The 16780-nt window shown below is 42.3% G+C and overlaps 1 protein-coding gene across 1 annotated transcript in view; it reads left to right on the top strand.

Annotated features, from left to right (window-relative positions):
• The window catches only part of itpr1b (inositol 1,4,5-trisphosphate receptor, type 1b), a 178920-nt gene that overhangs the window by 155709 nt on the left and 6431 nt on the right, over positions 1-16780 (top strand). Inside the window, exon 18 of the mRNA XM_059649970.1 lies at positions 3146-3307. Coding sequence (XP_059505953.1) covers positions 3146-3307 — 162 coding nt within the window. The remainder of the gene's footprint in view (positions 1-3145; positions 3308-16780) is intronic.

Here is a 16780-nt window from a genome sequence, read left to right as displayed (position 1 = left end):
TTCTATTTCTGTATCTCGTGCTCCCAATCCCTGGGTCTTAACACCATATCTTTTTTTTACCTGGAGGCAGATCATTTATTTTCCAGAGGTCTTCCTTTCCTCCTGTACAGTAGTTGCATTTCCCCATTTATTAGCCCCTTCTGCTAAACACTTGACTACAGGAGCAAGTTTTGGCAACTGTTCTTTGGGACCAATGGCCTCCTATTCACCACCACCATCAGACAAACTGTTGACTGCAGCAGTTTTTTTATCTCTGTGCTGCATTTGAGCACGAGGGGTACATAGTTCCTCACTGTTTTCTGCAGCCCCTTTTAAAGTCTACACATTTGTAATCCATACCGAGCAACCTTCAAGAGTGCACCCAAACCCTCTGGATTCCTACTGCACAATTATTCTTTTTCTGTATTTCCCAACAACCTTTTCCAGTACACTCCATTCTTTAAGTCGCTCACTGTTGTAATAAATCATATCTCCCTGACTGAAACTGGTTTCTGATGGCCTTAGGTTATATAATGAGGCTCAGCCAATGCTTCTTTGACTTTAAATAAAACCTTTCTCCTGGCAAACAGTGCATTCAAATGCTGGGGGACAAGTGGAGCTCATTGTCACCCTTTCCAAGTCAGAGACTAATCGCTTTTTACTGACGAGACGTTAGGATTCCTACCAAAAACGAACTGATCTGGGCGATACCCTCTGACAGCTGCAGAGAACTCTTAATATTGATGGTTATGCTACTGTCAATGATAATTTATAGGATGGTTTTCTGCCAAGCATTTCATTTATTTCTTCTTCCCTCTTGCATGCTAAAAGGGCTGTTTGCTCCCATATTCATAACCATTATAGTCACGTTTATACATACATCTCTAAATTCACCAGTAGAAATTCCAAACTCCAATTCCACCCCAATTTTCAGTGAGAAATGTTTCCAGTGGTCCAACTTCAGTCCTATCCACTTTTCCATTACCCTATGCACTATTATTTTCTTATCTGTATGTGTGTTATTGTTGACCGACTAAATCCGGTTGCCAAACTCACAAAAGGTAAAATGAATTTTTTTTCTTTAGCTAACGTGTTTAAATCCATTGTCACTACTTGCTGAAATCCCTTGCTAAGAGCAGACTTAATGTGGGCCGCGACAGTGTCCTTTGGTATTCCTTACAAATTCTCACATCTATACTTCTCTCTTGTATAAGCTAATTGTACTCTTCATTCCTCAGGTCTGCATCCTTTACAAAAATGTTTAACCTTTTGTAGGTCAGCTGTGCAAAATGCTAGAGAGGCTATGGTCCAGTAAAGGAATATGATAAGATCTGACAGTGTAAATTGTAAATACATAGATTTTTGAAATACAATAGCTCTGTTGTTTTCAAAATCCAATTTTATCTGCACGTTTTTAATCAATAGTCTAATAAAACAGCATTTCATTGGATATTGCATCCATGCTAATAAAATGATTGATTCTAGCTAACTTTTTTAAAAGATATCAGTGTGTTAGCATCCATAGATTTGAAACTGGTTCTACCAGTTTGTTCCAACCTTTACTACTCGATCTAGGTAAAAGTTTAGTCATTCTGTTCTAGAAATGGAAGGGCATCCACTATCTAACTTTGCAATTGAAAGATTCTGCCATCGTTACATGCATCGTCTGACTGGAATTTCTTGTGACCAATGTAGTTCCCTTGCTATGATTTATATTGCCACTTTCTTCCTCTTGCACCACAAATGGCCCCAAATTGTATAATGAATCACACCTAAAGCAGTGATTAACCACATAGTTGGCAATTCCAAGGTTCAGCCTTTTCCTTGAAGTCCCCAGTTCTCTCTCTTTCCCTTTCCAAATTGTCCACAAGCTTTGGTCTTAATTTCTGTTCGTTCTCCTTTCATGTTGTTGCTTAATCCCTATGTCTAGATGGTCTCGACAGCTGATGAACATTTGCGTCTGGCAAGTCTGTAATTTTGCCAAATTCCCCTTTCCATAAGTGTTGGAAAGGAATGCTTACCAAGGAATATTTTCACTGCTTCTGGCATTTGTTTTAGCAGAGTGTCTATCTAAATTTGTCTCCTGTCAAAGTTGCCTATCTAAATTTGATACCTAGGTATGGCTTAGTAACTTAAATGCCAGCCAAGAATGGAGAATTTCCACCTGGCGTTTCTGGAGTCTTGCACACAATCTATTGAATTCCATCATGAATTCTTCAATGGGACCATCTCTTTCTAAATTTATCAAATCTGACCAAGTTTGCTAAGCAGTTTAAGAAAGTATACTTTTGCTACGTGTTATCCATGCAAGTTAAAAATTTACAACAATTTCCACTGTATTCCACGTCATCAGGCTTCAGTTCTGGAAAGAAACTTAAATATTTGTTTTTAAGTGCTGGAATGCCAGAACCAATCCTTGTTTCTTATTTGATAAAGAAGTAACCTGACTACACAACTTGTTCTTCTGCAGGTTATAAAGTTCACATTTGCGTAAAGTTCACAAAGAAAACAGATCCTTAATGATGTCGAGACTCTATATTTAGAATCTCCCATTTTTTTTAATGAAGTGTCATCCAATTCACTCTTAGCCTTGTAAAATGCTTTGTTTTCAATCTTTGACTAACAAACAGCTAACCATCCTCTGCTACTAATGTTAAATCAACAGGGGTTAAATGTTGGTATGACAGAGCGTAGTTGTATGCTTTTCTAGTTAGAGTTCCTTCCTGGCTCTTACATTGAAAAAACTTGAACTGCATTGAGTTTTACTTGTTCTCATAATATATTCAGCAGTTAGCCCATTGTCCCTCAATGAACGTAAAACCATCAATATCGCTGAAAACAAATGCATTTCGTCAAAGATTTTCATCTTACGCTCATCGGGGCATTTTTCAAGAATGCATATTCACTGGGGAAAGCCAACGTTTACACTGCATGAGAGGAGATTAGTTGCTTGGTTAACAAGTGGACTCTGGTAGCAATGTTACCATGGTGAATGCCTCTTGTAATGCTGATTGACAGTTAACAGCCAGAATTTGTTTAAATTTTACATCAGGCAAGTTGACTCTGATCAGGGCATTGTCTTGCGAATTAACCACCACTTGTTCCGTAGTTTGAAAACCGTTCTACTCTACAAACGTATGGTTTTAAGTCTTTCTTTCTGTTTCAGCAACGGAACCTGGACTGGTTTCCACGTATGCGTGCCATGTCACTGGTTAGCAGTGATGCTGAAGGAGAGCAAAATGAGTTGCGAAATCTGCAGGAAAAGCTGGAGTCAACAATGAAGTTGGTTACTAACTTATCTGGCCAACTGTCGGAGCTAAAAGAACAGGTAAGCAATAATTTGCCTGCGTTTCCAAGTGTACATTCTCAGTAATAACATACCAACAAAACTCATCTAACGTGATGCTAAAGGGATACCGTTGAGACCTGTTGGAAACCTCAGCCTGGCATGAGCTCGAGTGGATTGATCATTCAAGCATCGATTGGTTTGTTTGCTTGCAGTTAGAGTTGACATTTCTGTGCTACAAAACTGAATCGTAGATCATAGAGGATTTTTCCCATATTTCAGTGCTAATTTATTAAAGCTATCCAGCTGTCCCACTCCCCTACTTCCTCTGCCCCCCCAACAGAATTATTTTGTGTTTATCTAGTTCCCATTTGAAGATGACCTTTCACTACCCTTTCTATTTTCCTCATCTCGTCTGTTTCTGTTTTTTGCTAATGGCCTTTAAATCTGTGTCCTTATAGATACAAGCCTTCTTACCAGCAACAAGAATTTCCCCTTCCTCACTCGGTAAAGTCCCTTCATCATATTGAACGCCTCTGTTAAATCTCCCCTTAATCTTTTTTGATCTCAGAGGTATGAAACCAAGTTTCCAAGTATCTCCAGATAACTTAAGTTTATCCCCAACCACCCCCTCATCCAGCTATCATTATAGGAAATTTTCTCAGTACTTGAACCCAACATTGACATGGTTCCAAAAGCTTCCTGCTTGAAATTCATTGTCCTCTTCTGGCTGTAGTGGCTTAAAAGCTAAATTGAAAACTGAATGTTAACTTCGTATGCTGAGTTCTCGCTGCGATAGCAGTTGGGTGGCTGTATCTCTAACCTCCCATGGCTTATCATCATCTGTGACCAACCTGATGACCTGACTACTGGAGAAGTAGTGAGTGGATATTAAACTTGTCTGTCTCTCTGTCTTGCCCATCTCGCGCGCGCTCTCACACACATGTTCCCCCTCTCCCTCTCGTGTGCTGCTCCCCCTCTCCATCTCACGTGCACTGCAACCCCCCCCCCCCCCCCCCCCCACCCACCCACCCACACTCGTGCATGCGTTCACTTCTCCTCAAGGGAAAGATGAACAGCCCCTAGTTGAGTTGCCTTGTGTGGTCCATGTGAATTAGCCATGAAATCAATATGTATCAAGTATGGAGATGTAGGATGAAATAAATGATGAACTTCAGCTTTCCAACATAAGCTATCAAGCTCTCATGAATGTCTGTCTAGCTTGAAGATGGCAACTAGCCAATGCTGAACTTTCCATTTATTTTGCCTTTTTCTCATCCCTTGATACGAAAGCACTTTAGAGCTATGTTTGCAGTTCACTGTTGTTACTGGGAAAATGCAGCAGTGTTTTACTCATTCGCACATGGGATGTGGTATTTGCTGATTGAAGCAACATTTATTAGCCATTGCTAGTTGCCCTTGAGAATGTGACGTTGAGCTGCCCTCTTGAACTGCTGCATTGCCTTTGGTGGAAGTGCTATCTCTGAGTATGTTCTGACCCTGTGGCATTGAAGGGAGGGTGAGATATCTTCCAGTCAGAGTGAGGGTGCAGCCTGAGGCACTTGGAGGTTATGCTGTTCCTTTCCAAGCCAAACATGAGTTGAGTTTCTCAAGTCCGAGGGAATTCTTGATGAGGACAGTAGGCGATCTCAAATAGTGCATTTGTGATCTTGTTCATCTGCTGAAATGCGCCAAGTGCGGCCTCGTGTTAACATCCCAATGAAAGACAACACCTCTCTCATCACAGTATGCAGTGACCCCAAAACCTCAGTGTGGTCACATCCTTCAGTGTGGACCTTGAACTGATGACCTTCTGATTTGGAATAAAGAGACAAAACAAAACCAGTAAGGGCTGAATATGTTTCAACAAGAATTGCCAGGCCAAAGAGGGCAGAAACTCAGCCAACTGATCGGGGGCATTTCACACCGAGGTTGGGCTTCTGTTCATGTCAGTTCATTGCTGGTACTCTTCTGATATGTGACCTGGCGATCACTTTCATATACATCATTTCTGATGTGGTGACTCTCTGCTCAGTTTTCCTCACCCTTTTCCTGTTAAAAATATACGTTCTCAACAAAATCCATTTGAGAAGAAAGAGGAAGTATCATCAAAGAGCCAATCTTCGTTGAACTAAAAATGGCTTTGTGCTTTCATTCACCTGCTTCACAATCCGGACAAAACCAAGACAAGCCGTACTTCATGTGATCCATTAACGGGGTCAGACCTGCAGACCAGTTCCTTTTATTTTTCACCCAGACAAACTTCCCTAAAAGTAATTTTACTTTCATTCTGTACTGTCTGCTATTAAACTTTGAAACTGGGCATGCTGTTTCTGCGTCCTAAGCCCAGCAATGTTGCACTGAGAGTACAATGTGTTGTTATTGGTACAGATGGCAAAACACAGCACTTTAGAATTATAAGTATTGAAACCTTTAAAAGCTGCTTGCTGTCGATGAGGTGCCTTTCCTAATGCAATAATGGACTTGACAAGATTATGTTGCGTGCATAAAACTTCTCCAATTGACTTCTGAAGGCCAGTCCAATGTGTCAGCCTGAAATCCTAGCAAAACCTAATTCTCTGCACTTGCTTGGCTCTGCCAAGTGAGAATAAAATTCATCTGCTTTCTTTGAATCCATAGCCTCAGTGACTTCTCTTATTTGTCAATGAAGGGCAAACCAAGAGATGTTGTTCATGTCTGCAAACACCCAAAGACCAACTGAGCTCTATGGGCATCATTACAGGCATTGGCAATGCCATCCTTGCCCAGCTCTGGAGATCTCGCTGGCAGTATTCAGTGCAGATGTCATTATTGAAGCACAGTCATTGTTCCCTCTCAGATTCAGATAGGACAGTTGCTCCCTCAACACCTAGGATTGGTTATGGTCTATTCTTGAAAAATTTTGAGCAGCTTATTCCATCAGCGATAAGTACTATAGCACCTGCCACACCACTCCCTGCAGCTTCATGAAGCAACCACACAGCATCAAAAATATGTATTTTTGTAACGATAGCCAGAAGAAATTAGCCAGCAACTTGTCTGTCAGTAAAAGATGACCCTTTTAATAGCACCAGTGAGAGGTCCTCCTTGCTGTCGCACAATTTCAGCTGTATTGGTATCTTAATCACGCTGTTTTCATAGCCAAATCTGTGTAATCTGACCAAACATTAAATACACCTGCAATTAACTCTGCTGCTAAAATGACACTGTGATCATTATTTCGCTGAGCCAAGGACACTCATTACCCAGAAAACGGCTCTACTAGGCTAATTTCTCATGCAAAGTATTTGAATTGCAACTGAGATTGTTAAGGGCTGGCCTTCTGGAAGTCTGGAAGAGAGTTGAGATTGAGTTAATTAATAGACTGCACCGACCACTGAAAACAATGGTAGTAACAGGGTGTGGGTTATCTCATAAATTTATGCCATGTAGATATGTGCCGAGCAACTGCCTTCTCCCCTTGACATTCAATGGCATTCCTGTCACTGTATTCACATCCCGCGAATGACCGTCTTCCAGGACTGAAATGGATCAGTAATTTAAATAGAGTGGCGACAAGGAAAGGTCTGAGATTGAGTGTAATCACTCCTTGACTTCCTAATGCCTATCCACAAGGCACAAGTTAAGAGTACGATGGAACATTGTCCACTTGCCTGGATAGTACAACCCAAAGATGGGCATCAAGGACAAGGCAGCCCACTTGATTAGCACACCACCTTAAACATTCACTTCCTCCACCACCACTACCACACGTACACACTGACGACAGTGTGAACCATAAGGAACATGCACTGCCGTGACTCACTAAGCCTCCTTTCACAGCAGCTTCCAAACTCTCAACCACCACCATCTAGAATAACAGTGACAGCAGAGGCATTGGGATCACCAATATCTACAATTTCCCCTCCAAGTCGTGCACCATCTCGGTATGGGACTATTATTGCCGTTCCTTCACTATCACTGGATCAAAATTGTGGAACTCCCTTCCCAACAGCAAAACTTGCACCAGATGGACTCCAGTAGTTCAGGAAAGTAGCTCCCCAATGCTCACAGAGGCAATTAGGTTTGAGGTATAAATGCTGACCCAACCAAAAATGCCTAGATCTCATAAAATGACTCTTTTTTTTAAATAACATAGTCAAAAGAAAGAGATTTGAAAAAATACTTAATACACAACTTGCTTACAATTATTAAATTTTGATGCATTTTTGAAACAGTTCATCGTTTATTTTGAATCATTTTAAGATCATTTTCTGAAACAATGAGGAATATTAAACAGTGTGGAATATGAATGGGGCTGTAGGTTTGGGCAAGATGGTTCAAAAATTGCACCAGACAGGTTTCATGAGATTTAGACTGGCATGGGAGCTGTTTTTAAATTAGTAACGAGTGTGCAGTGCAGTAGGCTGCCTGGTTACTAGACTCTGCCAACTGACACAGCTTGTTGGTGTATTTTTATTATTCCTCAAGGGTGTTCTTGTATGAAATCTTTGTGGTCTTCCCTCAGTTGGCACTCATTTCCTCTGAAGGATATCAGGTTTCAACAGTGTAGCAGGCACCTGTGTTCTCTCCAATACAACCTTTTAATCACAATGTGGGACTGGATGTGACCAGTCCTTGTTTGTAACTACTGCCCGACATTTTCCTTGCACAAGCACAGAATCATCCAGTCCCCTGCATCAATTTATCAAGTCCAACTTTCAGTGTCCTACAGAGGTGGCAAATCCTGCTGGTCCTTGACATGTTCCTTTTCACCTCCTCCGAGGCTCCTTCCCACCTGAAATGCCTTCTGCAATGTGCTAAAAATGCTCCTTCAGCAAATATGTGGATTGCAAGTGTCACTGAACACTGAGACGCCATCTTGATTGGATTCCAGTCGCTTAGCTAACAAGAGAGAACCAGAGTTTTGTCTCTTTTGCGTTATTTTTCTAAAGGCTGTATTTGCAAGGAATGTGCTGGCTCTCAGGGGAACGTATTTAACATGCTGGTTGCTGGTGATGTTACATGATTCAGTGCCAAGCACTAAACTCCTGAAGGGGATGAAAGTGGCCTTGGGTGGCATTGAATTGGCAGCAGCTCATCAGTGACAAAGAAAAACATATATGTTATAAAGTGGAAGAGTGTAAATTCACATTCAGTCCTGTTCTTGTGATACAAAGGACCCAAGGAACAATTCATCCTACATTTTAGCTCCATGTACATTGTCAGTGTGTAAAATTGAAGTACATGAAGATTGTTGACATGGACGGAGAACTGGTTGGTAGAAAGGAAACAGAGCAGGAATAAATGGGTCTTTTTCCCAGTGGCAGTCAGTAACTCGTGGGATCCCACAGGAATCAGTGGTTAGACTCCCAACTATTCACATTCGTTGGGATGAGGGAACTAAATATAGTGGTCTGAAAACTTGGAGATAACATCGATCTGGGTGGGAGGGTGAGCTGAGGAGAACACAGAGGTGCTTCAGACTGATTTAGGACAAGTTGAGTGAGTTGGCAAATACATGGCAGCTAAAATATAATATGGATAAACGTGCGGTTATCTACTCAGTAGTAAGAAAAAAAAGGGAGGGCAGATAATTATCTGAATGGCAGTAGATTGGAAGAGGGGGCGGTATAACAAGACCTGGGTGTCCTTGTACAATTACTGAAAATTTGGCTGCAGGTGCAGCAGGTGGTGAGAATGGCAAAGGGTATGTTGACCTTCATAGTGAGGGGATTCAAGTGCAGGAGCAGGGATGTCTTAAGTCCTGGGTGAAACCACATCTGGAGTATAGTGTGCAGTTTTGGCCTCCCTTTCTGAGGAAGGATGTTCTGACTGTGGAGGGAGTGCAATGAAGATTTATCAGACTGATTCCTGGGATGGCTGGTCTAAAGTATGAAGAGAGATTAGATCAGTTAAGACTTTATTTATTGGAGTTTAGACGGATGAGGGGCATCTCATAGAAACCTCAGATTCTAGCAAGGGTGGCACGGTGGCTCAGTGGTTAATGCTGTTGCCTCACAGCGCCAGGGACCTTAGTTCAATTCCACCTTTGGGTGACTTTCTGTGTGAAGTTTGCACATTGTCCCTGTGTCTGTGTGAGTTTCTTCCAGGTGCTCTGCTTACTTCCCACAGCACAAAGATGTGAAAGTTAAGTGAATCGGCCATGGGAAATTGCCTGTGGTGTTCAGGAATGTACAGGCTGAGTGGGTTAACGTGGATAGATATGGGGCTACAGGGATGGGGTGGGGAAACTGGGTTTGGGTGGGATCCTCTTCAAGAGGGTCAATGCAGACACATTGGGCTGAATGGCCTCTTTCCACAATTCTGTGATGCTATATTGAGGCAGGAGTAGACAGGGTAAATGCAGGATGTTCCCAACGACTGGGTAGTCCAGAACCAGGGGTCATAGTCTAAAGATGCAGGGTGGGAGAGGTATCTTTATCCAGAGACTGGAGAGCCTGTGGAACTCTCTGCCACAACATTGACTGTTTTCAAGAAGATGTTTGATATATTCAATAGGGCTGAAGTGATTCAAGAGTATGGGGAGAAAATGGGAACAGGGAATTGAGAGAGATGATCATCCAGGATCATATTGAATAGAGGTCCAGTCTCAGAAAGCCGAATGACTGACTGCTCCTCTTTTTTTCTGTTTGAGATTTCTGCATTAATTTCTAGGTTGGTTCTGTTAAATCCTTGCAATAGCCTCTCTCTCCAAGGCAATTTAAAAAAAAGTAACCTGCTTCACTGTGAGAATAGCTGCAGGGATGCCCCAGGGATGTAGCAGAGCCTGTGTTAGGTGTATCATCCCTTTCTCTCCCATTTTGGACTGTCCAGCCCAGATCCTAAAGCCAAGTTCGGCAACTGACGCTGACTGCTGGGTTGCGGTGTATTCTGTCATACCTACCCACCCACCCTACTCTGCTCCTTTTTTAATTTGAAGAAACGGATGGCAGCAGAATCTGTAAGACAATCTGTGACAAGGCAGGCGTTCATAAATAAAAACGTGTGGCAGCTCGTGTGTATCGGTGATTCAGACAACAACCTTAAAGGTGGATGTGACTCATCTCTCAACCTGCGAGAACTGAAAATAAAATGGCATTTACAGTAAGCTTCAACCTTAAATGTGAAACCTGAAACTCAGGGTCTCCTAACTAAACTGTCTCGTGTATTAAAATCACCATTTGTCTGTCTGTCTGTATGGATGCAGTGGCTACAAATTCCTTTAACAACCCACAACCCAAAGCGCAACCTACAGAAAAGATAACACCTCGTGGGCTCACCTTTTTTTTCCACATTCTGCAGGCATCAAAGTCACAGGTAAGTGAGTAGAAAGGCTATGGACTCATTATTCTTCTTCCTGATCCCCAGTCAGGTTGGCTCTGCTTGCATTAGGCCTAGCCGTTGGTTGCTCAGCTGGATTTTCTTCTCCTCTTGGTATTGAGCTTTGCTGCACTTTTGCAAGAGGGGCCCTTTTGTTAACAGCTGCTAAAAAGCATTCTGCCTCTGGTCAATGGGTTTTAAAAGCTATACAATACTGAGAGTAAAATACCTAACCACATTGGCTCCTTAACTCTCAAGCTGATGGGATTGCTTCCTCTGAAAGCTGAGGGGAGTTGAGCAGACAGTCGTTGAGAGTAATAGTGGTGGGATACTGGTGTGTACAAGTCAAGTCTACAGTCAAAGGTGATTCTTTGGGAATGTTCTGTCACGTCATTTAAGGTGATCGATGAATGAGAAGTATATTGAACATGATGGGAGTTCCACGATTGCTATTGTCAGATCATCGGAAATGGTGACAGATTACAAAACTAATGAGATGAATCGAGCTTGGGGTATTTTTCTTGATTGGTAACATGGCACAGAGAAAGGTTAGCTTAATTTCTCACCCTCTCTGTGAATGTCGCTGGAAACAAGTGAGACCTGGCAGGTTTACAGTTCCAGTAAACCAGGTCCATGCGGAAATGTGGGAGGAGCTTTTGTTCTGATGTGGAAGGAAAATACTGTCCTTCACAGCAGCAACATCACCATACGTGAGTGTGAAATCTTAGATCGTACTGTTTATTGCTTTCAGAAGAACAGAATGATGGAATTGTGCTGGTGCATGTCTAGAGTCTTAATCGGAGATGTAGGTTAGAATGACGCATGCTCCACCTTAGATACCCTACGCGGTGTATAATTATCTCCCAGCTCCAGGTATGACGCATTTTGAACCTAGTTAGAGGTTTGAAAAGTTAGAGACCAATACCTCCATCGTTTCCAAAATGTGAGAGTAAAATAAACTTACTAAAAATAAAGATAATAAAGTGTGAGGCTGGATGAACACAGCAGGCCAAGCAGCATCTCAGGAGCACAAAAGCTGACGTTTCGGGCCCAGACCCTTCATCAGAGAGGATAATTCGTTTATATTTCACAGCAATGCACATTTCTGAGTTTGTCAGTCCTGTTTGCCATTTTTTGGAGCAACCAAGGTTGCAGCCTTTTGTGTGTACCTCATTTTCATCTACAGGATTGAAGTGGGATGTTAAATTGGGGGGGTAAGGAAAGAAGCAGGATCTTAAACTTCCCTACACTATATATGTTCTTGTCTCTGCTAAAACAGGTGACCTGTGTATGGAGCATTTGGACTTGGTTTTACTGGAGTGCATAAATAATTCTGGAGTCAGGTTGCCATGCGCTCCAGACTCAGTCTCGTAATAAAGTACAATATGCCTTGGGGACCTGTTTTAAAAGCGCATCCCTACTGTGAAGCAAAGAGGTGTACAAATACACCCAATGATGTTGTACCATCACTCTCTACCAGAGTCCCCGCTGAGCAGAGACTCCTAAATTGCTTTCTGATGCCAAGCAACTGCTCCACAAGACACCGTGCCAGCAGTTCTGCCTGTGTACCCAGTTGAGGCTTGATATGTAATTCCTATCAAACCTTGTGTCTGATAGGTTGGTAAATGGTTATGGGATGCCAAATCTCATATGGGCCCAGATTTATTTCTATATATAATATTGTAATAGGTTCCTTCATCAATTCATACATTGTTTCTGGAGGTCTTGTTAAACACATTGTCCCTTTTTGTATCAGAGATAATGGGAACTGCAGATGCTGGAGAATCCAAGATAATAAAATGTGAGGCTGGATGAACACAGCAGGCCAAGCAGCATCTCAGGAGCTCCTGAGATGCTGCTTGGCCTGCTGATTTCATCCAGCCTCACATTTTATTATCTGTCCCTTTTTGTAGTTCTGTTTCCCACCCTGCTGAAGGAATTGAGAAGATCTCAAAAATCTGATCTAGTCAAGGGTATACTTCTCATTTATTGATCCTGATACAGAAAGGAAGGTGCTTGTCTCTTGTCAGAGAACATTCTTGAGACAGTATTCGTGGCAACACCATTTCAGCTGCCCTGTTCTGAACTTCCTGTTATTGTGAGATACAGTGAGCGGCTGTCTGGCAATTCTACTGTGTTCAGGCCATTCATGACCGCTTCAATTATTCCCCAACCCATTCTGCTCGACATTTTCTTTCTCCGGAGACAGAATCCGTGTGTTCCAGAGCACGACATCAGCTCCATGTCAGACAAATCTGCCTGGGTGAGTTGAAGACCTATGACAAAGCAATTCAAAAGGATAATGACCATTGAGTCACGCTTTGCATTTGGCTGAGAAGATGAGAAAAATAGCATTGACTGTCTCTTGATACACTCATTACCTCCCTTGTGGCAAAGCTATACAACCATACTATATGTGAAAGCTATACTTTCACATCCATTCACAGAACAGCAGGCATGTTTCATTTGTCACTGGTGGCTGTCTCCTTGCACTGACTGATAGCTCAGATTAAGATTTTTTTTTCAGTTGCAGCTAATCACATTGCAGTTAGCATTTTGCATTTTAGGCCTTTAACAAAATGTCAATTTGTTTCAGATGCGAACAAACAAATTAATAGTAGGAGTAGGCCATTCAGCCCCTCAAGTGTGCTCTGCCATTCAGTAAGACCATGGCTCATCTGTTCACGTTTTGAATTCCATATTCTGCAATACGTTCCCATAAATTTTTGATTCCCTTGCCTACCACAAATCTAGCTATCTCCACCTTTTTTTAAAAAAAATTCAATGACCTCATCTCTGTCCTGAAAAAGCACCCTATCACTTTGTGTAGTGTCTCCTCATTCTGGATTTGCACACAACAGAAAACATCTTTTCCCCCCACATCCACCTTGTCAAGTCCATTCAGGATCTTGTATACTTCAGTCAGGTCACTCCTCACTCTTTTAAACTCCCGTAGAAGCTAGCCCAAGTCTATCCACTTTTCCTCATAAGACAGCCCCCTTATTCCAGGTATCCATCTAGAAACAATCCTGTAAGCTGCCTTCAATATATCTGTATCCTAACATAAACGAGAAGCAAACAGTTCACGGGATTTGAGATGTTGGCTCAGCACTGTGATGTATAACCAAAGCGCAGCATTTTATCTTTATGTTGAATTCCTCTCATAATAAAGGATAGCATTCCAGTGGCTGCTTAATGAATTAGAGAGTCATAGAGTTATGCAGCACAGACACAGACCCTTCAGCTCGTCCACACAGACCAGATATCCAAAAGTTAGCTAGTCTCATTTACCAGCATTTGGCCCATATCTGTCTTAAACCCCCTCATGCATATACCCATCCAGATGGTTATATTGAAATGTAATTGTACCTGCCTCCTCCTCCACATTTGGCTGCTCGAACCGTACACACACCACCCATTGGAAAAAGTTGCCCCTTTCAGTCCATTTTAAATATTTCCCCTCTGACCTTAAACCTATGTCCTTTAGTTTTGGTCTCCCCTACCCTGGGGAAAAGACCTCAGCTATTCACCCTATCCGTGCCCCTCATGATTTTATAAACCTCTGTAAGGTCACCATGGAGCCTATGACACTGCAGGGGGAAAAGCCCCAGCCCTTCTATGAACCTGCACTCGAAGGTTCCCCAACCCATTCTGTTCGACATTTTTTTTTCTCCGAAGACAGAATCCGTGTGCTCCAGAACACGACATCAGCTCCATGTCAGACAAATCTGCCTGGGTGAGTTGAGGCCGTACGAGAAAGCAATTCAAAAGGATAATGACCATTGAGTCACACCTTGCATTCAACACTCCCCAGGACCTAATAGCCCCAGCCTAGTCAACCTCTCCCTATGGCTCAAACACTCCAGTCCTAGTAACATTCTTATCAGTCTTCTCTGAACCCTTTTCGCATTTAACAACATTTTTCCTGTAGCAGGGAAAATAGAATTAAATAGCATTCTAAAAGTGGCCTAACCCATGTTCTGTACAACAACAACAGGATGCCCCAACTCTGACATTCAATGCACTGACCAATGAAGGCAAGCATACCAAATGCTGCCTCCACCATCCTGTCTACCCGAGACCTCAGTTTCAAGGGACGACACACCTGCACCCCAAGGTCTCGTTGTTCGGCAACACTCCATAGGGCTACACCATTAAATGTGTAAGTCCTCCCCTGTTTGCCTTACCAAAATGAAATGCCTGACATTTATCTAAATTCAAATCTGACTTAAATCTTATTTCTCAGTTCCACCTATATAACTTTAGTGGACGTTCTCCCAGCAATATCCTCCCTAGGTATAACCATCATGTTATCCTGAAGCACAAATGCTACTCTTCACCACCCCCCCCTCCAACCTCCCGCACCTCATCTCTTGCCCCCCCCCCCCTTTCAATCCTTACTATTGCATCTACAACCCAGGATATTTTAAGCTGCCCGTCCTCCCTGAGCGGTGTTTCTTGTAATAGCTATGATATCCCAGTCCCACGTTCATCTGCCTTTACCTGTCAAGTCTCTTACATTGAAATGAATGCCGTTTAATTTACTAGTCTTACCTTATTCTCTGCTTGCTGTTGCCTGCCTTGACTATTTGACTTGCTCCCCTTATCTACTGAACCAGCCTCAGGCTTATCTTTCTTCTTACTTTCTCTTTGGCTCCCGCCGACTCCCTCACTTACTCATTTAAAGCCTCCCAAGTAGTACAAGCAAATCTCCCTGCCAGGATATTAGTCTGCTTCCACTTCAGGAGCAGCCTGTCCTTGTAGAGGTCACTCCTACCCCAGAAGAAATTCCAACGGTCCAAACACATGATTTCTTACCCCTTACATGAGCTCCTTGGCCACACATTCATCTGCTCTATCCTCCTATTCCTCCTTTCACTAGTACATGGCACCAGGAGAAATCCAGATATTAATACCCTTGAGGATCCACATTTTAACCTCCTGCCAAATTTTCTATATTCTCTCTAACCTCATCCCATTTTGTATATACGTGTTGGTACCAACGTGTACAACAACATTCTGCTGATCACTTTCCCCTTTCAGAATATTCTGCACCCTCAGACATCCTTGACTCCAGCACCAGACAGGCAACACACCATTCTGATGTTTCTGCAGCTATCTCTAAAGTCCTCTATCACAATCGATTGCTTGGAACCTGACGATATACACCAATTTACAGTAGAGCTAGTCAGGTTACCAGAAACTGACTGACTGTCAGTGCTGTATTTCCCTTGAGAGGCTGTCACCCCCTAAATTTTCCAAAACAACACATGTTTGAGATGGGTATAGCCACATGAGTGTCCTGCATTATCTACCTAGCTTTCCAACCTTTCCTGTGGTAACTGTGTGTATTTGCAGATTTTCAACCTTCCTAAAACTACCATCCATCACACCACCTAGTTCCTGTAAATTCCTCATTGCCTCTAACTGCCACTCCAATTGATATATATGATGCGATAGGATTTGCAAACAAACGTATTTCCTGCAGATTTATTCTCCAAGAACATTGAATTACTCCCAGATCTCCCACATCCAACAGGAAGAGCACATCACTGCGCTAAAGCCATCTCTTTAACAATCTACAGCCCCAGAAAATACCTCAAAACAAACACAACACACTTGCAGCATAAAGCTTTTACCAACTGGTGCACTAGATGTTTTTGCATCTTGGAATTCTGCAGTCATTCTCCATTTAAGTAATACTTGGTTTCCCTTCTTCCTGCCAAAGTGAGGAAAATGCGTATTGTCTGACATTGTACTTCAACTGCAAGGTTTTTGCTTACTCATCGAAGCTATTTATGTCTGTCAGCATTCTCTTTTTGTATCCTCCTCACAAATGATTTCCTGTTGATCTTCACATTATCTGAAAATTTAGTTGTCACACCAATAGTAATGAAAGTTACTTTTCTACCAGACCCTCGAGCTTCTTGTTGAATGAAACTCCCGTTAATGCTGCTACAGTCCAGGCACCAACTCATGGGCTGTATTGTTTGACTTGGTTTCCTTCACCATACAATTGGATTCATGAAGAGACACCTTCAATATTAAACCCCGGAAGTGACTGTCAAGCATTTTGGGGATATCCTGAGATTGTGAAAGGCACTGCATAAATGCAAGTCGTCTTGTTTTTTTTTCTAACTATGGCACTTTGTCCAACCACCATATGTGGGATTATCAGAAAGCAGTGCTATGATTAATTTTTTTTTACCTGAT

This window comes from Stegostoma tigrinum, chromosome 11 (assembly GCF_030684315.1).
Source record: "Stegostoma tigrinum isolate sSteTig4 chromosome 11, sSteTig4.hap1, whole genome shotgun sequence".
Classification (NCBI taxonomy): domain Eukaryota; kingdom Metazoa; phylum Chordata; class Chondrichthyes; order Orectolobiformes; family Stegostomatidae; genus Stegostoma; species Stegostoma tigrinum.
Note: the sequence above shows the minus strand (reverse complement) of the source record. Positions and strands in the feature narration are given on the sequence as shown.